The sequence below is a fragment of the Phalacrocorax carbo genome, chromosome 3 (assembly GCF_963921805.1).
Source record: "Phalacrocorax carbo chromosome 3, bPhaCar2.1, whole genome shotgun sequence".
Taxonomy (NCBI): Eukaryota; Metazoa; Chordata; class Aves; order Suliformes; family Phalacrocoracidae; genus Phalacrocorax; species Phalacrocorax carbo.
In genome coordinates, this window is record NC_087515.1 from 126,432,769 (window position 1) to 126,460,183 (window position 27,415).

General features: G+C 43.9%; 1 protein-coding gene across 1 annotated transcript in view; it reads left to right on the forward strand.

The window, feature by feature from the left end:
• Window positions 1-23,592: 23,592 nt before the first annotated feature.
• RP1L1 (RP1 like 1) overlaps window positions 23,593-27,415 on the forward strand; it is a 29,136-nt gene continuing 25,313 nt past the window's right edge. The window contains exon 1 of the mRNA XM_064448583.1: window positions 23,593-24,231. Coding sequence (XP_064304653.1) covers window positions 23,593-24,231 — 639 coding nt within the window. The remainder of the gene's footprint in view (window positions 24,232-27,415) is intronic.

Genomic DNA, 27,415 nt, shown 5'->3' on the forward strand with positions numbered 1-27,415 from the left:
GGAGAACAGGAGACATCAAGCCTGTTACTGATACATGGCTGTATTTTAGTATAGCTGCAGAAGATGATGAATGATTGCTGGAAGGCACAAGGACCAGGCAAGGATGGAGCCCTTTAAGGCACGGTCATGTGGTGGGTGGGGGTGTGAAGGCTGTGCTACTAATCAAGTCCCTAATGCTCTTAATGCTAATACATTAATGCCTTAGCATATAAGGCAGTTCTCTCTTATACAGATTTTGGGTACAAGGAGATTAGTAGGGAAGGTCTATCATCCCTTGCCCTTGTGTTCTGCATCGCACCCACCGCTCTGCATTGTACAGTCTGTTGCAAGAGACAGCACCTTGGAGGATGAAAAAAATCCAGCCCTGAAAACCCTTACCATTACCCACTGCACGTGTAACTGCCGTAAGGCCAGAGACCTTCACCTCAGCCCAAAATGGCTTGTGGTACTTCAGCTGCCTCACAACGGCCACCCGAGATCCTAATCTCAGAGCCCACCACATAGAGAGCGTGCTAAGGGCAGGGGTGTTGGACCGAGGCAGCGATATCACCCTGTGCATCTGTCAATAGGCTCTGCCTGGTTGTGTCACAGGGCTAAGAGATGAAGCTGTGAAGATATGTCAGAGGCTGCGCTCCAGCCAAGATAAGATAAGTGCAGCAAAGCCTGGCAAAGCTCCAGCTCTCCCTTTGGTTCACCCAAAAGAGTCACTGATGATGGAGGGTCCTGCTCAGACCTCCCACTGTGGTCACAGCCCCTCCGGGAGCCTGGAGTTGGTCTTAGAGAGGGGCCCAGGCAGAAGGTGAGTTCTGGGGAGATGCTCGAGCATCCCACTGCCATCTCTTATCTCTCTAACGGACCAAAGCAAGGTAATCTCACCATCCTGCCAGTCAAATGTCATCAAGATGATAGGCATTTTGAGACCTGTGGTTTTGGCCTCCTTGCTATGCCCCTTGATGTGCCTAGTCTTTTTGGTGCTGGTGGGCAGCAGAAGACAGCACGGCCATTGCCTGTGGTCTGGTTCAGAAGAGCCACCTAGCTGGGTTCAGAAAGGTGCTTCCCACCTTAGGGGAAGCAACACCTTTGTGATAAACTTCATCCAATGTGCTTGACTTTACCTGTGCTCCTTTAACAATTTCATTTTTACTGCCCCTGTCTTGAATGAATAACATGACAATCCCTTCAGATGCTGAAGGCTAAATTCCTCCACCACTCCCAGCAGTGCATGTCCAGAGCCATTTTATGAACGTGAGCAGAGGGCAACTGAGTAACTTCATTTTCACTCGTGCTGACCCCAATAGTTTAATGCATTTATACAGCTGCATTTCAGGACAGAACTGGGTTTCCTAGTTTGTTTCGTTTTCAAGTGTTTCTATTTTTATAAAACACAGGAGTGAACAAAAAGCTTTTTCAAGTGACCCTGCAATGCTGAAGTAGGATGTGTGTTTGGTGTGGAGGGGAGATTTGGCAAAGAAATACATTTAGTCTCAACGGGAAAGAGGAATCTGCTGTAGCTAGGAGAGAGGTCTGCCTGCAGCTGTATTTCCTAAGTTTCTAGACTCTCCAGAGGTCCTCATTTAGTCTTGACAAAACCCAGGCTTAATAGTCCTCCTAGAAGTTGGTCATCCACAGTTGGGATCATCTGAGCAAACCAGTCCTTAAGTACAGTCTGCCTAAAATTATACAATATTGACATACCGCCATACACACGAGGACTGCAATGAGCATTATTAGTTCTGGGAGTGATTTCGGTAGAGAGCAGTAACTGATAACTGAGACAAACAGGGAGGTCTACGCTCATTCTCTTCTGCTGTGCAGCACAATTACATCTAGATTAATACCTCTGGGAGTCTGGGACCAAGATCCTTTTGCTATGTGTAAAATAACGCTGTCTAGAGACAGTGAGGCCCTATTCAGCAGAGGACAACCCAGGAGGAAGCTAAGCACCTCCTGGATATGAGGCGCTGGCTTATATTCCTTTGTGAATAGGGAGTAAGTGATTTGCCCAAAGTAACCCCAATTGTACTGTACTCAGTTTTTCTGAGTGAGACCTAAGACCCTTGGCAATTTCAGCTGTTAAGCGTAAAACCTTTAAATAATGGATTAGAAACAGGTGCTAATAATACCCAAACGTAAGGAGGGGTTTATGGGAGTCAAAGAGCTTAGGCTCTCCCTGTCTCTCAGTCAGCAAATTTCTCCTGTCTTCTGCTAAACGTCTCACTGTGGGGCAAGAGGTGTTTATTAATGGAGGAGGGGGATTAGGAAAGGAGACCCCTGGGTGTGTTGCATGACCTGCCGCTGTGTCACGTTCAGCGTGCCATTTCATCTGTCTTTCTCTCACTCTCAATGCAGGTGAACATTGCAGTGTTATTTTGGGCTCAAGACCTTATAGGACTTTTTATTCACCGAGGAGACAGGGTCAGGTCAGCCACTGTGGTGTAGAGCTGGGACCTACAGCGTGATTGTTAATTTATTAAAAAGGCTTGAATCTGGGTTAATAGCTACCCACTCTGGGTGTTTCCTCTCCCCTGTAGATTTGACTAGGATTCAGCCATGATTTTGAGAAATGTTGCCAGCAGGAGTTTTCTCAAACTTAACATGTTTTCCAAAATACCTTTCCCCCCCCAAATTCTCCCTTAACACTTAATAAAAAATCCTCAGCCACTTCTGCAGTTGAGTCCGTTTTCATTAATGCCTTGAAGTTACATGGAGATTTACAGCTAAAATAGGCCAGGGAGGTTGCCAAAATGCAATTAATGATAATAAACAATTAATTATTAAGACAATCTTGGAGCAGGAAAGTGCTGGAAATCCCACTCTGAGCAACTCAATGTGTAATCTTCTTTTGGAAAAAAAAACCCAGCCAACAACAGCAGCATAAGGTCAAGCTGATCATGTGCAGCTTTAACTTACAAAGCCATTGCACAGAGTAAAGCTGGAGCGATTCCCCTCATTCCGATGATAAACAGCAAGCAATCCCTTGAGAGATTTAGCATGACACCTGCCTGAAGTTATAGCCTGCAACATGTGGAGCCCTCACACATGCCTCAAGTGAGCCCTGTTCTCAGCTACAGTTTGAACGTCACTGCAGATGTGATTTAAGTTTCAGATGGGACAGGGTGAAAAGGAGGCAGGGGTACAAGATGCAAAAGGAAAACCTTTTTACACCACAATTCTTTTGGCCTTGTCTTCTGGAGTATTATTTTGGGCAAATCAAGCAGAATTAGATCCTGCTTTAGTTCCGACCGTTGAATGATACGTTGCAAACAGCCTCTGGTCTGTGATCAGTGGGGGAATAGTCACTCGCAAAGGTCATTCAGAGCTGGCTGAGGTCTCTCCCTGTCATCTTCACATAGAACAAACAGAAGCCCCTGAAGGTAGGTTGTAATTGCTGGGACTACTTATTTATGGCCCTAGTTCATGTGGGGTAAGGATGGGATTCATTGTATAAACTCAAATATTGAACTCTTTATGCTTATACTGTATGCATTTTGCATATGATGTTGCTCCTCCTAAGTGAGACATGGTCAACAGAAATGGTTGGAAAGCTGGAAAATGGTTCAGCTCATTCTGAAGCAGAGGGCCCAGAGGTGTCTGTCTTCACCCAGGTGAAATTCCAATACTTGCAGTTTTATTCCCTAATTTTTCCCTCCCCGAAAGAAAAATACAGCAGCTACCAAAGAGGACAGTACTATTTCTTACTTCAGCACAATTCTAACTTATTTCACAGGCATCCACAGATTGTCTTTAGGCTTAGTTGTAACAGAGCCTAAAGTTGTAACAGAGTTGAACCCCTCTTCGATGTTTGCTGGCTTTCATGCTGCTGGGCTTGAAGCTGGTCTGCATCTAAGGTGGGGTGAGAAGGCACCTGACCTTGTTAAAAGAGTTACAAATAAAAGATGGGCATCGCCAAACAGTAACATCACCAGAGTAACAAGTCAGAGATGGGCATCACCAAAGCCATATTTGCAATTAGGATTCCTGATCACCACCAGAATAGTAACAATTATTGGATGATAGATCTGCAGTTAGCTAATTGTTTTCATTCTAGGGTACAGAAAGTTTTTGGAAAGTGCTTCTCCCCATGTGCCCTCTATGACTGGGCAGGCTGAAAGTGGGCACCCATCTCATTTAACTCTAGATGCCTATGGGTAGAGGTCAGTATCCGACCTAACATCTCAGACTGTGTACTGTGTCCAGTTCTGGGCCCCCCAGTTCAAGAAGGACAGGGAACTCCTTGAACAAGGCCAGCGCAGAGCTACCAAGGTGATCAGGGGCTGCAGCATCTCCCTTGTGAAGAAAGGCTGAGAGACCTGGGTCTGTTCAGCCTGGAGAAGAGAAGGCTGAGGGGGGATCTCATCAATGCTTATAATTACTTAAAGGGTGGGTGTCAGGGGGATGGGGCTGGGCTCTTTTCAGCCATGCACCATCATCTCCACATGCTCTTGGTCCAACCCAAAGGAAGCCCAGATGAGGAAATGAGAATGGAGCCTCAGCACTAGGTGGAAAGTTTTTGGGTGAATGATCATTAACAGGGACTGCAGAGCACTCCAGCTTTGCAGGACAGGCAATGTTTTTATGTAAGAAAAAAATGAGAGTCTTTTGGCAAGGAAGCATGGTCTCGGGTGAAGGTACTGAGCTGGGCATTAGGACATTTGGGCTTTGCATCTGGCCTGACTGGAGACAATACCAGAATTTGAAGATGCCTCTTTTCTCACTGGTGAATGAGCAAAAATGTTTCCCCTTGCCTCTCTGGGGCTGTGATTTTTGTCATTCCTTATCATTTATAGGTCCCCTTTAATGTTCCCTGATGGAATATATGAAATTTTGTCCTGGATTCTGAGTTTTTTCTTTTTGCCATCAATGAAGTCTTCTTCAGGCTGGGAGGGACCTTTGCAATCATTTAATCTGATTTATTTACTGCATATCACAGGCTGGAGACTTAATACATGGCCTTTGTGATCAGAAAATGCAAGAAAGCCTTTGCCACTAGGAGCTAGCTTTTCCCCTGCATTCAAGCTCGTGACTTGAGTACATGCGTACGGAGGAGGAGCCTCTGGGTCAGAATTGTCAAGCATCAGAGACCATGATGCACACAGTGATGCAAATTTCTCAGTCATGAGATGTGTATGAGGAACAAGAAAAAAACACCTTTAAAACCTCATTAGTTAATTATCGACACCGCAGATGGCATCCAGCTCTAAGCTCCTTTCTGCTCATCTTAATCCCATTCCAAGTGGCTACCCTAGAGCAGGAGAGCCTGGGGTTTTTTTTTATCTGGAGAAGTGGTTGTGCACGGGAGCACATGGCGGTAGAGAAAGCTGCAAGAAGGGGAGAGATGTAAAGCTTTAGGAAGGGAGGTGGGGGTCCATCCCCCTGTGTGGGAAGCGAGTGAGCAGAAGTGTTCCCTCTTTCATTTATAGGGCTAAGAAACAGAAAGCAGGGAGATTTCTCTGCCTGCCTTTTGATCTCTGCTGTGAGTGCTCAAGAGAGGCCTGACCTGGGATGGATTATTGACCCAAACAGAGTTATGTACCTGGATTACCTTCGCTGTGGTGAGTTGAGTCTGCCTCTCTCTGTCCCTCTATACACTTGCGAATCAATACAGGGAAAAGGAGCAACAAGAGAGATACGGGAGTGATGTAGAGCAGGCAGCAGCAGGAGGTCTGATTTAGCATTGATTGCCTTTTTTCAGTAGTTCTGTTGTCCTTTTTTCTTACATCTTTGTTTCTTACTGAGAAAGTAAGAAGTGGTTGAGGTTTATGTGGGAGAAATAGGTGCCCATGGTAAATAAGAGTTTATATTTACGGGGGAAGGTGGCTGACGTGATCAAGCTGTGGCTGTATTTTGCTCTGCTGAGCAATGCAGATCTTATCCCTGGAAGGTTTCCAAATGCTGCTTTTGTATTTTCCTGGGAGGCTTTGCAGCGGGCTCTGGGTCCATCTTCATTGAAGCATTTCCCAAACAAACAGGTCTCATTTCTGACCAGAGCTGGATTCCAGCTTTCATGATATAACTCACTATGGCCACTTCAAGTCTCTATTGTGCTATTCAGGGACAACAGGAGATTGAGTGGATCAAGCCCGTAAGAAGGTATGGGCCCATGTGCACAGAGAGGGGACTCCTGTCCGTTTTAAGCAGTGCTGCCCAGGCAAGGAGCCAGGCTGGTCACAGACTTGCTCCAACACTGGTCCCCGATGGGAGAGATTGTGACTTTCACCACAACCCCAGCTGAAGTCTAAACCAGAATTTATGCTCTGATTTTCTCTGTAAGACCTGAATAGCCCACAAGGCGCTTTCCCCTCCCCCTTCCTTTCTTTCTTTCTTTTTCTTTTGTTGGCAACCCTTCAGTCTTTCTAAGTACAGCTAAAAGAGGGGTCTTGTGGTTTTTGGCTAATACAAACCAAAGGTCATTAACCCTTGACAGTTCTTTAGTGAATTACTATTAAGAAATGAAATAATTTAGTGGTCTGAAGAGAGGTTCATATAGTTGATGACATAAGGGTCATTTAGATCATCAGATTTGACCCTTTGAATAGTACAGGGCACTGAATTTTATCCCGTAGCTCCTGGCCTTTCATTTATGGTCTTTATACATGGTGTTAGGAAACTCATAATATCAGGGCTGCATATCGCTAGGGGCTGAACTAACACAGAAGGGAAGAGTAGTACTGATATAAATTTACCAGGAGGTCATAGGTTAGCAGCCCATTGAGGCTTTGAAGAGAGGAACCTGGCAATACTCCATTGCCTCTTGCTCAAAACCCACCTGGTTTCATCTGTCTGTTATGGAAGAATATTGCCTGGTGGCCACACTCCTGATCTGGGAATTTCTCCATCTCTGTGACTCTTCTTGTGAGGCTGGGACCAAGATTTATATTTGCTTTTGAACATTTGAAACTACAGTAGGTTCTTGGCCTGCCTATAATCACTATGAGTTATTGGTTGTGATGGTGATTGACTGGTATTTATCTTCTACTCCCTCAAATTGCTCCTTACAGCAACTGAGGCCACAGGATAATGTTTCCATCTCTTGCTGTTTAGTTTTGGGTGTCTTGGGTTTTTTTTTATTTGTTTGTTGGTTTGTTTCCCTGCTTCACTGGATCTCCCTTGGCTCTCCTCTGGAGTTTTAATAGCTTTTTTTCCCCGTCTCTTTAATTTATTTCCTTGTAATCATGGATGTCTTCTTCTGTGCCTTGGAGAAACCTGAATCATTGGCCAATAGGTGAGGTTTTGCTATCAATTGTTATTATTCATTTGTGCCCATTAATGTAAAAGAGGGACAAACTGTACATTGAAGTGTAAAATGTTGCTTATACAGCTTAGGTGGTCTTAATATATTAAAAAGTCTGTTTGGAGAGGTGAACATCTCTTCCCTTCACAGTGCAATTTTTTTTCCCCTGGTCTACTCTCCATTAAAAAAACCAACTTTTTTTTCCCCCACCCCCAGTCTGATTTTAAACAACCTGTGAGAAGGGGCTTCCACTACTTCATTTGAAGATTATTCCAATCTAAATGACCTCACTTGCCCTTTTCTGAGTTTTATCCCATTACATTAAGCAGTTTCTCTGCACGCCTGGGAAGAATTAGCGCCTTAACATTTTGACCACATAGAAAATGAAAAACACAGGAGAAAATCAAAACCCAGGTGCAGCTAGTGCCAAAAATGTTGTTTCAGAAGGGACTTGATTTCATCTATTTGTGTAGTGCCTACACTCATCAGCTTCCCCTCAGCCTAACTTATCTCCTGGCTTGCAGCACAGTCATTCCTCATTGTTCACTTACAAGGGCTGAGGGCTCTTAACAATGGAGATCCTACTTCTTCCTTGGCTCTCAGCTCCCTCCTGCCTGCCAACTCTTTTATATTCCCCTGGGCATTAGTTGGCCAAGCAATGTATATTTAGTGCTTTCATTTTTTTTCTCTCTCCTTCATCTAACCAACCCTTCAATCATTTTGTTGCTTTTCTCCAAAGCCTCTCAAAATTGTCGGCATCCTGCAGGCTTGTGGCTGTCCAATGTTACTCTCGGTCTTCCTTCTCCTGCAGGGCATGGAAGTTAAGTTTGTTGCGGTACTTTCTTAGGTGTTTCCACTGACGCTGATGCCCTGGATTGCATGAGAAGAGTCCTGCATATACTTAAAGGCTTAGCAGGATAGGTGGGCTACTGAGATGGTGGTGCAAATCCTTCCATGCTTGTTTCAGAGCAGCTCGCCAGGAAACAATGTACTTTTGTCAGAAGTTGGCTTTATCTCTTTCTCTTTGCTTTAATGAGGTAGTGTAAATCGCTATATTGGGACCAAGGAGACAAAGGTTGTGTCCCTAGTGCTGTCCCAATGGCCAGATAACTGGTATTGGGCAAATCACTTGATCTGCCAGGACTTCAGTTTCCCTTTTAAGCTTTGCCTGCCTTTTCTCTACGATGCTCAGGGCACTGTGACTACCACTAAGGTTTGTGTCTACACAGCTCCGAGATGGAGGGACAGCCTAAGCACTGCAGGCTCCCCAAGCTGCCTGCTTTCTACCCTCCCTTTGTGCTGGACTTCAGCTGGGTCTCAGCATCCACAACACGCTTGGAAGGAGCCAGGCTTGGATATCTGGTTATGGCATATGCAGGACCACCTGGATGTTGCCCAGCAAAGAGAGGCTGGCTCGTGTTACAACACCCAGAGAGCAGAGGTGACCTCTCTGTGCACGCATGCCTGATCACAGCGTGGTGGTTGGCAAGTCTGTTCCTGACTGCAAGCCTGGGCCCGTGCTGGCTGGTGGTGTGGATGTCCTAACACGTGCATTTACCGTCAGCCATCTCAGCAGCAGCCCCAGAGCACTGCTGGAATCCAAAGGAGCAATAAATCTGTAGAAATGATATCTGCTTACTCAACAGACCAAATGCACATCCCAGAGCCACATTGTGCCAGTTCTACTCCTTAAACAAACATGGTTTTAGACTAAAACGTGGTTTTAGACTTTTTACCCTGGTGCAGTAGGTAAAGCTGCGAGAGTGAAAACTGGACTCTTTGCTGCCTTATGGAGACATAAGGGCAGGTGCCAGTTAACCTCCAGTGGCTGTGTGGAGTTGTACTGGGAGTGACAGAAGAGCAGAGGCTGCCTTTCAGAGCCCAGAAAGCAATCAGGCTCTGACAGGTGATAAAAATAAACTACGGAGTTGTAAGTTTAGAATATTTGATCTAGCGTTACTAGGAAGAAACACATTTACAGTAACTTTTGGTACTAAAATTGCACCTAAGAATAATGAGACATATCCTAAACGTAAGAGTTAACTGACAGCCACTACAGTTGGTTCAACAAATGACAACAGTTTGGTGGAATTTTTTTTGGACCTACTTGAGGGAATATTCACTGCTGCATCAAAGCTTATTCGGAATTATCCCATGCAAATGGCTCAAAGGTTTCTTTTGCTCAGTGGCTTGGTTTCGTCATATTTGCATTCTTTCTGCATTAGCTAACCCGGCTTAGTCACCTGGTGTTGTCCTCGTTTCTTGACTGCACAAGCCAGTCTTGTGTCACTGAGATCTGGCCATGAGGTCTTGCGGGGAGATAGTTCTGACTTGCCCTCCATGAACACCTCAGCAAGCCCATAAGCACATTTGGCAGATGCCTTTGCCATTAAAGTTCAGGCAAAGTGAACGCTGAAGTCGGAAAAACGTGGCACTTGGCCAACCCATGGAAAAAAAAATTAGCGCAATTAATCCTAGATATTTTGCAGTACTTTTCCAGACCTGTTATTCCTTTTGTTGGGGATTCACTTACCCACTTCAACACGCTATCACTTTAAGCTTCCTCAAAGGCACACAAAGCTCCTTAATAAATAATCTTGCTATTTCTTATCGCATCTGCCTCTGAGTGAGAGACGGGACAAATGGGGCAGTGTTCACATCTGAATCCAGGTGAGGATCAGATGTAGGCTGGGGAATGGCAGTGATAAGAGCTGACTGGTGACTGCGGTGTTATATATGCTCTGCGTTAACTCCTACATGCTTTAGAAGATCTGTGTTTTTAGGATGGGTATGAGGCCAGGGAAGGGAGGTGCACGGCAGCAAGGACTAAATCTCCCCTACGCTTTCACATGTCACCTATTACCATAGTATCTGAACGCTTTCTGCTCCGTGGATTGCAAGGTATGGGCTGAACTGGCCAACCCTGGCAGTCTTTAGGAGAAGCAGGAGCAAGAAAGAAGGTGAAGATCTTCTGAGCTGATGAGGCTGGTAGAGGAAGATGTAAAAACATTGAAAATCAAAGGGAAACCACCAGATTGCAGCAGCAAATAATTTTATGGGCAGGATCTTGAATAGACCTTGCACAATATTGCAAAAGCTGCTAAAGTTTATAAAGGTTGAGATAAGCTAACTCAGAAACAGATAGGTGTTTTAGCAGGAAGGGGTGGCAGGAGATTTTGGAGAGGTTACAGTCAAGAATCTTTAGGATTTGGCAACAATCCAGATACAAGTGTTTGGTGTGAAGGAGATGTAGGTGTTGAACACGACACGGAGATTGTGAGTTTGAGTGTCATACGAGTGCGGGCTATTCGCAGCAAGGAGGGCTGGGTGAGGGAAGAGTTTGTGGTGAAAGATAAGGAGGTGTTCTTTCAACCGTGATAAAGGTTGGCAGACCCACATCTGGGAAAGAGCTCAGAGGAAGGAGAGGAGAGACCCAGCAGTGGAGAGTTACACCTGCTAATGTGAATGTGGAGAATGATGTCACCAGCTGACATCACAGGGAGGATGATGTCAGTGGGAGAGAGAACAAGGAAGAGGAAGAAGTACCGGGGTGTTCAGAGAAGGAGTGGAGGGAAAGCCGCAGAAGATGGCCAGTCTCTCACAGAGCAGACCAAGGGTAGCAAACACTGTGTCCGTTGCCATGGAGGAGAGCTGGATCTCAGCTACAGCTCAAGTAGAGGAGGTGGCTTTTACTAAACTGTGTTTTTTATGTCAAGTTCAAATGTGGAGCCTTCTAGGTATTTTATCACTTTGAGATTTTTGTAGTTAGAAATTAGCCTGAACCATTCTGGTCATGAAGTTTTGAATGTTTCATTATGAAATCTCTATTTTATTTTTTTTTTCCCAAACACTCTTTCAGCTGCTCTGAAAGAGTAAAAGGAAAAATGCAAAGCAAAATTTTTCCTTTAACTTAAAAAAGCTCTTTTTACCTTCTAATCTCTCAAATATCAAAGGAATGCTATTTAAAACATCAACCCGGGAGAAAATGTGTATTTTTTTTGGTTCATTCTTCTCCTCAGTGTTTCAGGTGTTCATTTCTGGTAATTTCTATCCATCCAGTTTTTAAAAAGATATGTTTAAAAAAGTTTTTTGAAGGGTCTGTGTAAGCCACAGAGAATCTCCCTCCTCTCCCTTCTTAGTCAGCATTTCAAGTATTCATTTCTGGTATTTTAGAGACAGGACACAAGGAATGATACATATCTGATGAAACATCCTTGTTGTCACTGTCTGTGTTTATCACCTTGAGCTTCTTTTCTAGACAGTGGTGAGAAACAATACTTTTAAGATACCGTTCATCTGAGACGTCTAGCTCATGATGAGATGAACGCAGCCTAAAAGACACCATATCTTTCTGGCGACTCTGAAGGAAGCCTGGATTGACTGTCTCAAGTAGAAACATTACAGATATCCACATCGAGCCCAAAGTATCCTGCTTGGCTAGGATGATCTGAGGGCTGGAGCCCCCCCTGCTGCGAGGCCGGGCTGGGAGAGCTGGGGTTGTGCAGCCGGGGAAGGGGAGGCTGCGGGGAGACCTTATTGCGGCCTCTCAGGGCTTGAAGGGGGGCTGTAGGAAGGGTGGGGGCAGCCTCTTTAGCAAGGCCTGTTGTGACAGGACAAGGGGTGACGGTTTTAAACTAAAGGGGGGGAGAATTAGACTGGATATAAAGAAAAAATTGTTCACGCTGAGGGTGGTTAAAGCCTGGCCCAGGTTGCCCCGAGAGGTGGTCGATGCCCCATCCCTGGGAACACTCAAGGTTAGGCAGGACGGGGCTCTGAGCAACCTGCTCTGGTTGAAGATGTCTCTGCTCACGGCAGGGGGTTGGACTGGATGGCTTCTAAACGTCCCTTCCAACCAAAACTATTATTCTATGATTCTATATTTGTCCCACAGTGCCCAGGCTGCTCCTTGTCCTGCTCCCTGGTCGCACATGAGCTCTCTGACCCTGTTTGGGGTTGACCAGTTGTGGAGCCACCTGACTGTACTACCCCATCACAACACTTTGTTCTTCCAGAATGGCCCCAACACATCTGGGAGGAGACTCTGTGCGTAGGAAATACCCGCCATTGTCACGTAGCTGGCGGCGGAGAGAAAGCATTGTCCCTTTGCTCCTGCACAGTGCCCGAAAGGAGCAGGTGTTGGGCAAACGCTGATCCCAGGAGATCTCGTAAGGTCCAGTGAGTCCGGCTGGCTCATCCAACTTGTGAATCTGGCACTGAGATTCAATAGCTGTGGAAAAGAAAGAAGAGTTTATTGTGTTAAAATTGTAGGCATGCAGAAATTGCCAAATTTAGACTTTGGCCAGGGTACCAGTATTATCAATGCTACCTTTGATGAGGGGTCAAAGTTCTGCTGACATGAATTAAAATCAGGAATAAGTAAAATTGGAAGGTTGTAAATCTCAGGGGTAGACCAAGTAGTGGAAAAAGCAGGATCATTAGTAAATAAAAAAGGAGGACAATGGTTCAAAACTGGTTGAGTTATTGAATGCCTTTAGAAAAAAAGGTCTCCTAAAGAAGAAAACTATAGGAGAGTAGTTTGGACAGGATTTAAAGTGAGGAAGGAAGTCACTATTAAAAAAATTATAAAGAACAAGTGGAGGAATCCCTGAAAAAAATGGAAAGCACAAAGATTAGCTTTGCATGTTGGACATTAGAGACTGAATTGAGAAACCAACTGTATCACTTCCCAAAGGCGACTGATGCTGACTGGGATGAATAAAGGAGAAAGGGCTGGGATAATATCCCTGATTCTTTATCCCTGCTACTCAAAGGCAAAGGAGAGACTGACTCCAGGTGAGAAATTGTGTCTTTTAATATAATGGAACAGATGTTAAGGCAGATATAAGTACACACCTGTATGGCAGAAGGATTGTAGACAAAAGGCCAAATAAATACATGATGCTAGAGAAACTTGACTGCTTCTACTTTTCATCAGATTTTATACAGTGCTTAATTTGGCTTGGAATATTCTTTCAAAGGGTTTTAGAAGACATATTGTTGGATGAATAAAAGCTGTCCACAGATTCAGTAATAAACGTATTGGAAAAGTAAGAGAGAAAGAGTATATGTTGAAATGTGGAGGGATCTGATTTTTTTTTATATCTTTTGAAATAATATTTTGAGAGCACAAACCCACATTAATAAAAATCAAAATTGATAATAATTTGGAAGGAACTGAGGACGTTAGAATGGAAAGAGAAACAGTATAAAGGAGGCCAGAAATGTTAGAAATGGTCAGAAAAACAAGATCCATGTAGAAAAAAGCAAATGTCACCACCAAAAGTTTAATAATATCAAGGAAACATTTTGTTGGAAATGTAAAATTGGGAAATGATGGTGGTGTAGAGGAAATGAACTTGTGCCTTACGGCAGATGAAAACACTAGGATGGAAGTGGTTGTTTTGTTGCGCATGTGGCTAGCCCCACATTGAACTCGGGAGGTATGTGCCATTGAAGTAAGTGCCTGCATGTTTGCAGAGTTGGGCGCTGTCCTGAGGAAGAAGGGTTGAGTGGGTTTGCATGGAGACTGGGAAAAAAGCTTCCAACACCTGCAGTTGCTGGAAGCTACAGTGAGTTTCTTTTACTGGCACATAGCCTTTAGCTGCCAAGTCCAGATCCTGTTGTAGATTGAAACCTCTTCAAAGCTTGTGGTGAGTTTCTTCGTTCATCTCTCAGTAATTGGCTCCTGGGTGTCACTTTTTAGGCATGCTTTGCCTCAGGTCCTGGGTTTTGTGCATACTCCTAGTTCTTCAGCTGCTCACTCTAGTCAGCTGTTTTGCTTTCCTGGATAATGAGCTCTGCTCAATCTCTTTCTTCATTCCCCTTTACAGACAGGAAGATGAGGAAGCAAAGTCTGGGTTGTTAAGGGGAGTGGGTGTGTATGAGTTACCCAGCCTAGGAAATCCCAGCTGGTTGTCTATAAAACTTCTTCTGTGCCTGAGCTTTTATATCCTCCATGGAGATGGAAACAGCCCTGGAATGAGAAATGGGAGGTGGAAGAGCCCCCTTGTGTGGCTGCGAACACATAATTAAGGGACATGCATACAAGGCAGTCCTCATGAGAAGACTTTTGTCTGCTCACACCCTGCTAATCACACCACACTTAATCTTTGCGATACATATACGTTCTTGTGATCTTGTTCCTTTTATGTAGTCAATTGTGTCAATTCTACAGTTCTGGCCCAGAACTTGGCAAGCTGCTGCGATCTTGCCATGCTGTCACCTGCATCTGATGTGATAAACAGCACATCTGTTTACCAGTTTCCTGGCACAAACAAACATGCAGATCAGCTTGGACATAAAACTTCAAGCCCACCTCAAAAGGAAAGGCAAAGCTGTTCTCCCTAGTATTGCCAGAAATGTGAGTAAAAGGCAGTTCAGGTTACCTAAAATCTTGGATCTTTAAAACAGCAATATTCTTAGGAAATGCCTGAGTACGGCATTAGTACCCTCTGAAACAAAAGTGTTGTCCCCAACTTCTAGCAGTATTTCTGAACTGTTGATGGAGCTGATCTGTGTGCAGTCTGAAACACCAGACGCGACTGTTGCTGTCGGAACCTGTTGCAGAAGCACGCGCAATCAGGGCTGTGTCTCGGAGCTGTTACTTCTGTAGACCACAGCTGGGTGTGAGCATGTGGCAGAACTGGCCTCTCTGCCTCTGGTTTCTTAAGCCCCTGTTTCCATTTTAGGAAATACAAATCCTACATTTCTTTAGCAAAGGAAAAAACAATCCTCTGTTAGGGCTTCTCTGATCCCGTCAGTGGAGGAATGCTTTAATTTCACAGAGGACTGTGATTAACAGCATCCTAGGAGAGCTGTTACAGTATGATTGTATTGAGGAACTCAGAGAAATGATTGATGGGAGACAACAGGATATGGAGGGGAAGGAACAATGAACGCGCACCACCATGTCCCTGTCTCTTTCTGCTCACCAAGGGAACATAGCAGATGCTCTGTGTGGCATCCGTCATCTTGTTTTATTGTCATGCACATGTGCAACTATCCTTATGTTTCCTTCTAAGCAGAGAGCAAAGCTCATTACTCAGGAGTTTGAACAAAGCCTCGGTGTAGAGCTGAGGACCCAACCTCGATAAGGTCTGTCTGGTCTGAGGTCCTGATCTTGTAACCAGGTCTTTGTGGCTCGGTCCCTATTCTCTGAACTGCTACTGGTACCATGAACTTTGGTCTTCGACTTCATAAATGCACCTGTTACTTGCATGGTGAGGGTGACTCTTGGCAAAGTAATAATGTTTCTCAACTGCATTTTTGTGTCATGTTGAAGGGACTCAAGTTCATAATTTAAGTCCATGAAGACTGATGTATCAGCACCAGAGATGCTGTCTACAGAATAAATGCTTTTAAAAGTAAGGAGCACTGAAAAAACCCTATTTTTTAGCAATTTCACAGGGTTGTCTTGCTTTGCAATTGTGGTTTATGGCTGAAAAACTAATTAGGTAATGCATCTAGAATAGGAGGGAGATTTGCTGTAGGTGAATCTTATACTAGAGACTAAAAGTTATCCTCCAGAAAGCTGGGCTTCTTGATTACCTAGGTTAAGTGCAATGTAATCCTTTGCATTGAAGGGAATATCTGGAAATTTGAACTGCTGTGCTTTGAAGATTGACTTGTTTTCAACTGATATGGACTCAAATAAAGAAAAAAGCAACACATTCTTTGGAAAAAAACCCACACAAACAACAAACAAACCCAAAACAGTAACAACCCCCCCACACCAAAGCCCTCTAAAACCCCAGAACAACAACAAAACCCCTTATCTACTAAGATCTCCCTCGCATTTATAAATTAATATTTAAATTTCTTAAAAGAAAATCCAGTAATCACAAAAGGGGAGAGCTGATAGTGTTAAATTAATTAGAGGTGGAACATTCTTTCAGATGACAGAAAACTTCTCTGAGGATGGAACATCTCAGATTGCTACAATGGATGGATCATATTAAACCGGCACTTAGCTGGATCTTAATTAGTGCATGAGCCTGAGCCAAGGAGAGTGCAGACAACCTTTGAAGACACTGCCTTACCTTCACTGACAGGAATAATCTAGGATGGAAGAGACTTTGGCAGTTCTCTGGTCCACACGCTCACAGCCACTCACTCATAGATCAGGTTGCTCGGCTGAGTTTTGAATATCTCCAGGGTTGGCTATTCCTCCACCTCGTGGGTCCCAGTTTTTGACTGCTGTCAGGAAGAATTTTTTCTAATACCTAAGTGGAATTTTGCGTGCTGCTACTTGTATCTGCCACATCTTAGCGCTTTAATATGCACTTCTGGGAAGAGTCTGGCTCTTCCCAGAGCCAGAGCTATAACCATGTCCTAGGTAGTTACAGGCAATGATACAAATGCCTCCAGGTCTCTTCTCCAGGTTGAACAATTCTAGTGCTCTCACCCTACCCCTGTACATCATGTGCTTCTGTTTTGTTCTATCACATTGGTGACCTTTGCTGGACTTACTCCAGTATGCCGGTTTCTTTCTTGTGCTATGGAGAGCAAACCTGGACACAGTGGCCAGATGTGGCCTCCAAAGAGCCAAGCAGAAGGGAGTTATGACTTCTCTTGGCCTGCTCAGGTCACTCCTGCTACTACATTGCAGGATGTAAATGGTGTTCCTTGCCATGAGGGCTCACTGCTGATTCTGTTCAACTTCTTGTCCACTGGGACACGATTTCTGCAAAGATGCTACCAGTCTGTAGCATGTGTTGCTGTGTTGATGTAGCATGTGTTGATGCCTGTGTTGCTGCATGGGGGTTTACTGTCCCTGACGCAAGGTTGGTGTTTTCTTCTCCTGGGGGTCATGTCGGCTAGTATCTCCAGCCTTTCAAGGTCTTTCCAAACAGCAGTCCTGCCCTCCAGCACATCAGCTGCTCCCAACAGTTTGGTGTTACTGGGGAACTTGCCGAGGGTGTCCTCTGTCACCATCCAGGTCGCTAATGAGGACTTCTGAGTAGCCACCTCAAGGCTACCCTGCCCCTGCCATTCAAGCCCTAGAGCTCTGCAAAGAACTGTTATGTTGTTGTTTTGAGTAAGAAAACTTCCAGATCACAGGCACCGACACCAATGTAAGAGCTTGGGTAAGTGCGTACTCTAAGAGGGGACTTGAGAGGAGGTAACAGTGCCTTTTTTTCTGCTTAGGACCCTGACTGCCCTTACCTGTAAGGAAGAGGATGTGTGCACAGTACAGGTGTAATAGAGGAGGAGATATCCATATGGTAGATTCCCAACTGAATCCCAGAAGAGAAGGAAAAGAAATAAATTATCTTAGATGTAACAAATCCAAAACCTTAGACAGATGTGCCCATGTTCCTCTGTGAGAATGGTAGAAGACAATGGCATAAGCTGTAGGTGCCGTCAAATCCAGGTTGGTTTTAGCACGGAAGACAGAGGCTTGCATTTCCAGCACGCCTTCTAGCTCACCGATCCAGCAGTGTGGTTCAAACGATGGTTTCAATGGCTGTGATTATTAATGCACTGTTCCCACCAAGATGTGGTTTTGCTTGTATGTAACATGAGATCCTGGGTGAAGATGGGCACTGTGTTTTACGGTCATTCAGCCGTAGAACAGAATGGCAGCGTCGGCTATCAGAAACCTTTTTTCCAGAAAATTAAAATCTTCAAGCCCTACACAGAGTTCGACAATCCTTTTCAAATAATTTTAAGTAACAAATACATTGAGAGAAAATATAAAATCTACCTGTTTTGTTTGCAGGGAGTTCTTATATAATCACAGGCAAATGGAGACGCTGCCTTCCAGTTCAATGCTTTTCTCTTTTATGAATCAAATGTGTCAACTTTTGTCATTCTCCGTACAATACTTTGGCTTGGACAGACCATAGTACTCGTTGTTAATAAGATCACTTTGGCATTTAAAAAATATTTTTCATTCTCAAAAAGAGCACAGAGCAAACTGAAATGATCCTTTTCAGAGAAACGTTGTTAGATCTTACAAAATGATGATTCATCTTTCTTGCCAGAAACTCCCACCTTTTCTGGGAAAAATTTCAAGTGTAATAATCTTGTTCATGATTTCCCTAGAACACACACCTGGATTTTTCCACCAGCCCCATTCCAAGTGTTAATGGTCACCTCTACATTTTTTCTTCTATCTGGAAGAAATCACTTTGTAAAAACGGATGATACAATTACTTGTATGAGGAAAGAAGCTTCCAGTAAATGTCTGCACATTAATTTATCAACAAAAGCCATACAAAAATTGACACTAGGCATATTCAAGCTAGAGAAAAAGCACAGATGTTTAGCACTAAGTGGGATTAACTGTCAGAACTGTTGCTGCTGGACAGGATAGACTCTTGATAATTTAAAGTGTTTAAGTCTGGATGCTCCTCATAAAGGCCTTCTCATCTCTCAGGTAATGGTTATAGACTGGGTGCTAAATCCTTTGAGTCAAATTCTCTGACAGCTCCCCTGCCTCAGTTCAGGCACTTGCTAGGGTGGTACCTGGATTATTCTTCTTCTATGTCCCCAGCAGAGAGAAGGCTGCAAAGAACCCTCAGAGATAACAAACTTAGAGTGAGGGACAGAAGGTGAAGGTTGATGTGATGTGCTGCAGATGTATTGGATTTTAGCTAAGATGTACTGGATTTTGGACTGCATTTTGAGTACTGTGTTCAGTTCTGGGCCCCCCAGTGCAAGAAGGGCAGGGAACTGCTGGAGCAAGGCCAGGGGAGAGCTGCCAAGGGGATCAGGGGCTGGAGCATCTCCCTCGTGAGGAAAGGCTGAGAGACCTGGGTCTGTTCAGCCTGGAGAAGAGAAGGCTGAGGGGGGATCTCATCAGTGCCTATAAATATCTGAAGGGCGGGTGTCAGGGGGATGGGGCCGGGCTCTTTTCAGTGGTGCCCAACGCCAGGCCAAGGGGCCACGGGCACAAGCTGGAACACGGGAAGCTCCACCTGAACATGAGGACAAACCCCTTCCCTGTGCGGGTGCCAGAGCAGGGGCACAGGCTGCCCAGAGAGGCTGTGGGGTCCCTTCCCTGGAGACATTCACCCCCCGCCTGGACGCGGCCCTGTGCCCCTGCTCTGGGGGTGCCTGCTCCAGCAGGGGGTGGGACGGGATGAGCTCCAGAGGTCCCTTCCAGCCCCCACCAGTCTGGGATTCTGTGATTCTAAGGGATCACATAAAGGATGCCCAACCATATGGTCACATAGCTTCCTCTGGGTGAAGTTGGACGGGAGGTTTGATAGGGTTTAGATGTGCATGACTTGCCTGCCTGCTATGATTTAGTCTTTTTGAGACATCATTTTGAACTGTGGTGGGAAATTGAAAAACAGTGGTCAGGCTGCCTGGCAGAGTCCTGATTGAGTAGAATGGCCCCCATGAGGGGTTCTATCTTTCCCATGGATAGACTCCCACAAGTTTTCCAGTAGAGCTGCTGACATCTTACAGTAAATGCAAGCCTACAGAGAGATGACCTTGTTCTTCTCAATCAAGGATCCCACAGGAATGGTCTCTGCACCGTGAAAGATGTGCTGCCAACAGATGGGAAAGTGATGCTGTATAAGGAGGACTGTGTAATGGCTCGAACACTTAACTTACATCTGGAAGATTCATGTTGAGGATCAGAGATGTAAAACTTGATGAACTTATTCTTGCAGGATCCCCAAATCCCTGCCCTTCCAGTAAAAGCCCTTTATGAGTCTGATCTCTGCAAGTCATTTCTTTCTACAAAAGAAGGTGCTTAGTGCTGTAAGTGACATTAGTGCACAGGTGCAATGGGTACTAAGTAATGAATAAATATTGTTAGAAGACAAGAATTCCAGTCCATACAAAAGTGAGGTTTCCCGCTGATTTTGTACCTGAGTCTAGCTGATCAATTTTTCTCTTTTGTGTTTTTTTCTTTGCAAAAAGGGAGTGTAAGTGAAAGCAGGAAGGCTCTCATAGGTGAACTATGAAAAAACAAGTAATTTCCCATCTTTTATCATTGACAGGTTGCTTGTCTGTCCTTATTTCATGCCCAAATCTCAGTGACCGAGCTGTTGAGCATTCATCTGAGAATCTGACTTTGTCCTTTGCCATGAACTTGAAAATATTTGGGTTAGGAGTCACCAGACTTTCCTGTTAAGGTATTTCGCTGAAAAATTGTTATGAATGTCAGCCATCTATGTCCTGAGTAAGTGACTATCAACCAGCTGAGAAGTAACAAACATACACAGAAAGCCTTAAAAGCTACCATCATCTTTACTCGAGCTCCATTGATTCCCCTAGAGTTACCCAACAGATAAATCTGATTCCAAATATAGTTGGTGAGTGGGTGGGTGGATGAGTTGGTGACTGGGGTGGCTCAAGAAAGTTAGCCAGATCTCCGCAGGCCTTTATGCAAGTGGAAGATATTACCTCTTTGGCCCTGAGTGCATTCTCACTGATACTGGTATGATTTGAGAGGAGTGTCACTGAGTCAGATTTATACCTGAGTTACGTGGGCACAAGCAAGAGGAGGATTGGGCAAACTGTGCTTAAAGCCCCAGTGGATTTGAGAGCCTTCTCCAGCAGCTTAGGTAGCTTTTCTTTCTATCCTTAGCAACACAGTCCTGATTAACCCTCCAAGCTGTGGTCAGTCATTTTGAGGACAGTTTGATTGACAGCATGCAACCTGCCAACGCTTTTCCCTGCATTGTCCAGTACATTAGAACCTGGAGGTGGTTGGTTGTGTTGGTTTTTTTTTAAAATTTATTATTATTTTGTTGATTTTTTTTAAATCTCTTGGATATTCTATGAGAAAAAGTCATCCTGAGCAAGAGGCATGAAGTATTTCAATGTAAGTACAAACAGATGCATTAAGACTCCTCCTTTATGTATCTGTAAAAATGTGTATTTGGGCAATATGACCATTTTTGTTGATTTGCCAGATATTCAGTGGAATCCCCTTCCCATTCTGAAACTTCAAATGGACAATACAAAACTTTTCCCTGTGGGAATTTCATGCAAGGTTTTTGAGGAATGTTGTTTCTTCACCAAATATAGTGCTTCATAAGAGCAGGTCTGACAGACCATCTAGGCTTGGGTGGGCAACCAACTCTATCACCCAAAACTTAAGGGACAATATTCCTTTATGTTGGTGATCCATTAAGAGTCTTGTGAAATTATTCCCAAAGAAAATCAGTATTGGGAAAGCATGTTATGATTTGTCCTATATTTTATACTTCTTTCGGTATAATTTAACAGCTTGAAAAAAGTAGAATAAATCCTTGGGAAGCAGTTAGATTTCTGGGATTGCAGCCAGCATATTGTGGACCACCACGGGTCCAGGGACTACAATTTGTCTGGATAATGGGTTTGTTTGGAAATTATGCTGCTGGTGTCTGAAAGCTCTAATGTGGCACTCATGGAGAAAAAGTTAGTTTCTGGAAGTTGTCAAAAAATAGAGAAATTAGGTGGGGTTTTTTTTTGTTTGTTTTTATTTTGGTTTGTTTTTGTGGAAGATAGGGTGATGGATTGAGCTTTAACTGGGAAATAAATAAGTGAATAATTGGTGAAATATGTACTTGGAAAGAATAAATCATACTGAAATCTTTGTCAGTGTACATGGATATATAAAAGCAGAGATTTTTCAAAATAATAAACTTTCAAATGTGCCTAATGTCTTTTCTCAGCTAGCCTAGGTTAAACTTCCATTTATTGCAGGAGTGAATTTGCTGTATTACAAAGTATATGTCACTTAAAAGTAGCATAGTAAGAACACAATGGTTTTAATCTAAAATGTGGAGAAAATAAGCATTTACAGCATTTTGAATGCTGCACCTCTGCAATCAGTGACAAAATTCCCATTAATTACAGTGGTCACCACACTGGTTCTCCAAAGAATAATTTGTGAATAGCGTGACTATTTTCTTGAAACTAGAACTTTATTCAGCTGCTGCAAAAAGTGTAACCAGGAGCATACTGAAGGAAACCTGCCATTAGAAATACATTCATTGTTTTCTAAGTCGTTTGTGAACATTAAAAAATTTCTCTCTTGTGAGAGATTTTTTTTTAAGTTGCCACAGAAAACTGCTATCAACTGAAAACATAATGTAGAAAGTAAATTGGAGGTAGGTGCTTTTAGCCAGAACCACCTTCTGCATGCTACAGGACAAGCTACTGTATTTCTTACTAACAATTCAAATGGTTTGCTGCCTATATGTGAGCAGTAACTTCTGATCAGAAGATGACATCTCTAAACGCCATTTTGAGAGACTCCATTTGAGTTACCAACTCAAGGTGAACTGGGAATCACTGTTCATATGCATGAAATAGACATTTGACATACTCATTACAGCCAATATTTTAGCAGCTGTAAATAGCGGGGTTTGGGTTTTTTCCATGTCAAAAATAAAGCAATGTCTTTTTTGGTATAGTAGTTTCGTTCCATGTGGGGTCTGAAGAGTGATTGACCTCTAAGACAATGCATTTGATAAGGGTAAGCAAGAAAGAGCACGGTCCAGTCTCTTTTCCATCTGTCTCCATCATGGTAAAGACATTAAAAGCACTTGGGTTCCAAAAGGCGGGTTTCAACCTCCAGACTTAAGCACTAAAGTCAGGTTAGCTTTTAAAAGTGAAGGACACCAGGTGCTCTGACACGAATTGGCCAGCTCATTCTCCTCACATCTGTGCTTACCAGGCGGAATTCAAATTTTTCCACTGTTTAGCAGAACTGACTTTCATAGTTCTGTTTGACATCTTGCGATATTTCTTACCATATTTGTTTCCATAACTGCCATAGATTTTCATCCAGCCACATGCAGCTGTTCTGAAACCAGGCGACTCTGCCCCTCTGTCCACTCAGGAGTGGTTGTGTGCTGCAAGGTGCAATCGCTACATGAACAAATTCAGTTTTGTTTTGGTTTTTGTTATGCTCCGGTTCACGGGGTTAAAGGGTTACATGAGAATTTCAGCCCTCTGCTTGTAAAAATAAAACCAAAGTAATCACTGGCTTTGATAGTTTCAGAGAAAACCTCAAAAAATATAAGCAGGGAAGACACAAAACTCAAAAGGACAGCAATACACAAATATCAGTTTTTGCGGGTTTTGCTTGGGGTCTGACTCATGCTTTTTTGTGCCTCAGGAGCGACTAACTGACTGAATTCCCATTGGCATCTGCAGGACAAGGATGGTTTAAATGTGAGGAGCTGGGTTATGGCTACTCTTCCTGCTGTGTTTCCTCCTATCTACCTGAGCCAGTGAGTTCATAACTCCATGTTGGTACAATCTGCTCTTGATCAAGTGTAGATAGTAAAACCGTTGTGAGAAAAAAGCAAACTTTGCTGCCATCCTACTCAGGCACCGATTCTGCGTGACTCAGACAAACCCTGCTCTGTTTTTGCTTCTCTTGTAGTTACCTTTAAGGAAGAGGGATGACTCAGGTGCCTGCTGACTACCTGTCAACCACCAACTCCTACAACTATGAGCAGCCCTTTCTCTCCGTGGCTCGGACAAGCACTGTCACCCAGGTACCCCCAGCCAAAAAAATAACCTTCTTCAAGAGTGGAGATCCTCAGTTTGCAGGAGTCAAGATGGCCATCAACCAGCGAAGCTTCAAGAGCTTCAATGCACTCATGGATGACCTCTCTCATAGGGTCCCACTGCCATTTGGGGTACGGACCATCACCACCCCACGAGGAATACATTGTATCAGTGAGCTGGACCAGCTGGAGGATGGAGGATGCTACCTTTGCTCTGACAAGAAATATGTCAAGCCTATTAGCATTACTTCTGGGGGACACAGGCCAGGCCCTCCACGAACTGGTCGTCCCTCCAGTACCTTGAGAAGAGCAGCTCAGGAGGGCAAGCTTGAAGATTATTCCACACCCTTCACTCAGCATGGCCCCAGAATACCCAAGAAAATCACTCTAGTTAAGAATGGAGAAAGTGGGTTTCGGCGCTCAATTATCTTGAACCGCAGAAATGCTAGGAGTTTCAAAACCCTCCTGGATGAGATTTCAGAGATCCTGCAATTCCCAGTGAGGAAGCTCTACACTGTTGATGGGAAGAAGGCAAGTATCTCTGGTACCTGTTGCTGGTCAGTTATTCTAACAGGTGTTACCACATCAACATTTACATTCCCTGTGATGCAAATCCTTTAGTTCATGGGGCCAATAGTTTACCCACATTACCTTAGTTCTTTGGGCCTGTGTAGTTACTGTCACATTAGTTACTTCCCCATTAATTACATGAAGGGTTGATGCAGAAACTTCTGGTAATGGACTTTCCCACCCTCTCCTGGGAGGTGTGTCCTTAAGATGGGAGGAGGCTTAACTTTTCTGTGTCTAATAACCAGGAATTCAACAAAATAAGACAGCCCTTAGGTAGCACCTTGTGGTTGCATAGTTCCTAACAGAAGACAGTACTCCTCATGATGTGGGATCCTCAGCATTGTCATAATATAACTAATAAATGCATAAATACTTAGGATATATGTGGGATCAGGAGTTGCATTTGTGCTGATGATTTGGTGAATGTGCCAATTGGGGTGGACCTTTATAATAAATTCAGGGCAATGCACTACTTTTTTCTTCTGTTCCCAGAGGAGTTCCCTGGCAAACCTGAGATTCTCCTGACTTCTTCTCCACCTCTTTGTAACATAGACTAACTTTTACTTCCATTTCTTCCGAAGAGGTCTCACATCAGCCTGTCTTGTCCCTGGCAACGCAGCCAGGTGGAGCAGTTACCCTGCTCCTTGCCACATTTTCCACCTTCACAGTGCCATGCACCAGCTCCCAGTGGTAATGTTACAACCATTTGTGGTGTCACTTTCTGAACTAGATGACTGACATGACTTGGGGTCCACTATCCAGGAGGGGGAGGGGAATGGAGGAATATTTTAATCCAGATCATTTTGACCTGACACAGGGACAGGAATATGCAGCCATGAAGGAGAGAGGGAGGGGATAATGGTGCCTTAAGCTAGCTTTCCTGGTGGAGGCAACATGTCATACCACAGTGCTTTCTGCTATGCCCACCACTCTGGAAAGAGCTTCCTGTTCTCAGCTGGAACATACAAGGAAAATGCCCTTCCCAAACGTCTTACTGCTACAGTTTCCCCAACCCTACTCACCTAGAAGCTAGAAGAGTGTCAGCCTGACTGCAGTGGGAAATGAGGCGAAACCCCAGGGAAAGGATGGTGCCGCTCCACATATGCCAGACAAGTGAAACTGCAATCTTGAAGAGAAACTGAGGGTCCTGCAGAAAACGGTGATTTATGAAAAAAGACCCAGGAGCAAGAGAGGAAACTTAGCTGTGGACAACCCCAACATGGCTTAGGATGAGCAAAATAGACAATTCATCTCTTCAAACTTTATGTCCTAAAGGGTCAGTTGTCTAAATCCAAGATGAGAAAGCTGGCCACCCTACTGCGGGACTCATGTTTTCTAACTGTGTCTACAGTCTGTGTTTCTCCTAATGGGAGAGCAGAACAAAATGGCCCACATGGAGGCAACTGCATGGTAGGCAAGACAGATCCCATGCCCTAGGGTATTTCAGCAGTCAATGGAAAGAAATAGGCTCTTCAGACATCAACTGTCCAAGTAACTCTCTAAATGACTGAGGATACGTGGAGCTGGATTCATTTCAGATTCAGTTACCTGAATGGCAGTGTTTAAATGTTTCTGTAAGTGAGGTAAATGGCTAAGCTCCCATGTTGCTGTTGAGACTAAGCTGACAGACCATTGTGCTTGGAGCTGGCCAAAGATAGGTGTCTAGAGGCCTTTAGAATTAGTTAGGTTCTTTTTTTCTAGCTTCCACCAATTTATTTGCAAGGTTAAGTTTGCTGCTACAACTATAGTACTAAATTTAAAAGTCTTAGAGTGCAATCTCATCCCTCTCTTCTCTGTTCTGCTAAATTCTTAACATTTTCCCTGGTTTGGTCTTGTCCCAGAGTAACAGTCTCCCAGCAGTTTAGAGTTAGGGTCTGGGACCATTCACTGTTTGGATGTGGCCAGCCTGTGTTTGAGCAGCCAGGCTGCTTCAGTTGACCTCCATTCTGAAGCACAGGGTCTGGCACTGTTTGCTTTACTACTACAAATGTAGCCAACTCAAATGACAAAAAAAAAAAAACCCCAAACCCACCCCTGCTGCCTGTGGTGCAGATGTGTTATAATCTATGGATAAGTATTTTATTTTGTCGCTGATTTCTCCAGTTTTCAAGACTTGGACTCCTGCTCAGTCCACATGGAGATAATAATCTTGCGTAGTGGTAGTAACTTCCTCTTCATTTCTTCCATTTTTGAGATTTTTCACCCATTTCTCTAAAGAAAAGATTTGCCTCCGACTTCTTAGTGCAGTCTTAATGTTCTCCTTGTGATTTTTAAATGAGTTTCCCACAATTTTCCCTCTAGTCATGATAAAGCCTTTTCTTCCTAGCCATTATATCCACCAATATTTTTGCTGGGATATACAATAAATACACATTCAGAAAGCACAGTATCTTCTCTATTATTCAACCTCCATCTTTTAATCTAAAGACATGCAGTTATCTTTTACATTCTCAGCTCTGCAGCAGTGATCATCCTGCCTAAAGGTCCCTATTCTTCCAGAGGTCGATCTCATCCCAATGCGCCAAGACATGGCTAGAATGACATGGGTACTAACTGACCAGAAGTGGTCACTGTGGAGTATCTGAAGCTGACAGCACCTATTAAATTTTGCATGCTAACAACTTTGCTGACAGTTTAAGTGACAAGCTATGTAGGTCTCTTCAGGAGACAGTGTCAACATCTTTATCACTTGTTTTGCATCCCCACCCCCAATTCAGCCTTTGTTTCTGGAAATGGTTCAGCCCAAGCTGCACATGAACATCACTTCAAAAGATATTGATGCTCTTTGTTGCAGCTAGATTATCTTCTTTGGCATGCAACAGAGTTTAAGATAATTCTTTATGTAGTGATAACGATATTTTCCACAATAAATCCCAGGGGTTCCTTCTCTTTTTTTCTCTCCATGTTTTCCATCTGTAGAAATGTGTGTGTGGACCAAACACCATCATGTAATCTCTCCACGGTCCCACGGGATTTATTTTTTTGGATGTGAAAATTTTCATTACCATCTTGTCAATAGGCAGTTCATCTTCTGCACCTTATTAATTTAATTTGCACTCCTTTTATTCATGTGTAGGATCTCGCACTGATAGGTGACTATGGGTCCAAGCTGATCAATGTTATCAGCTTACACATACCTAGGAAA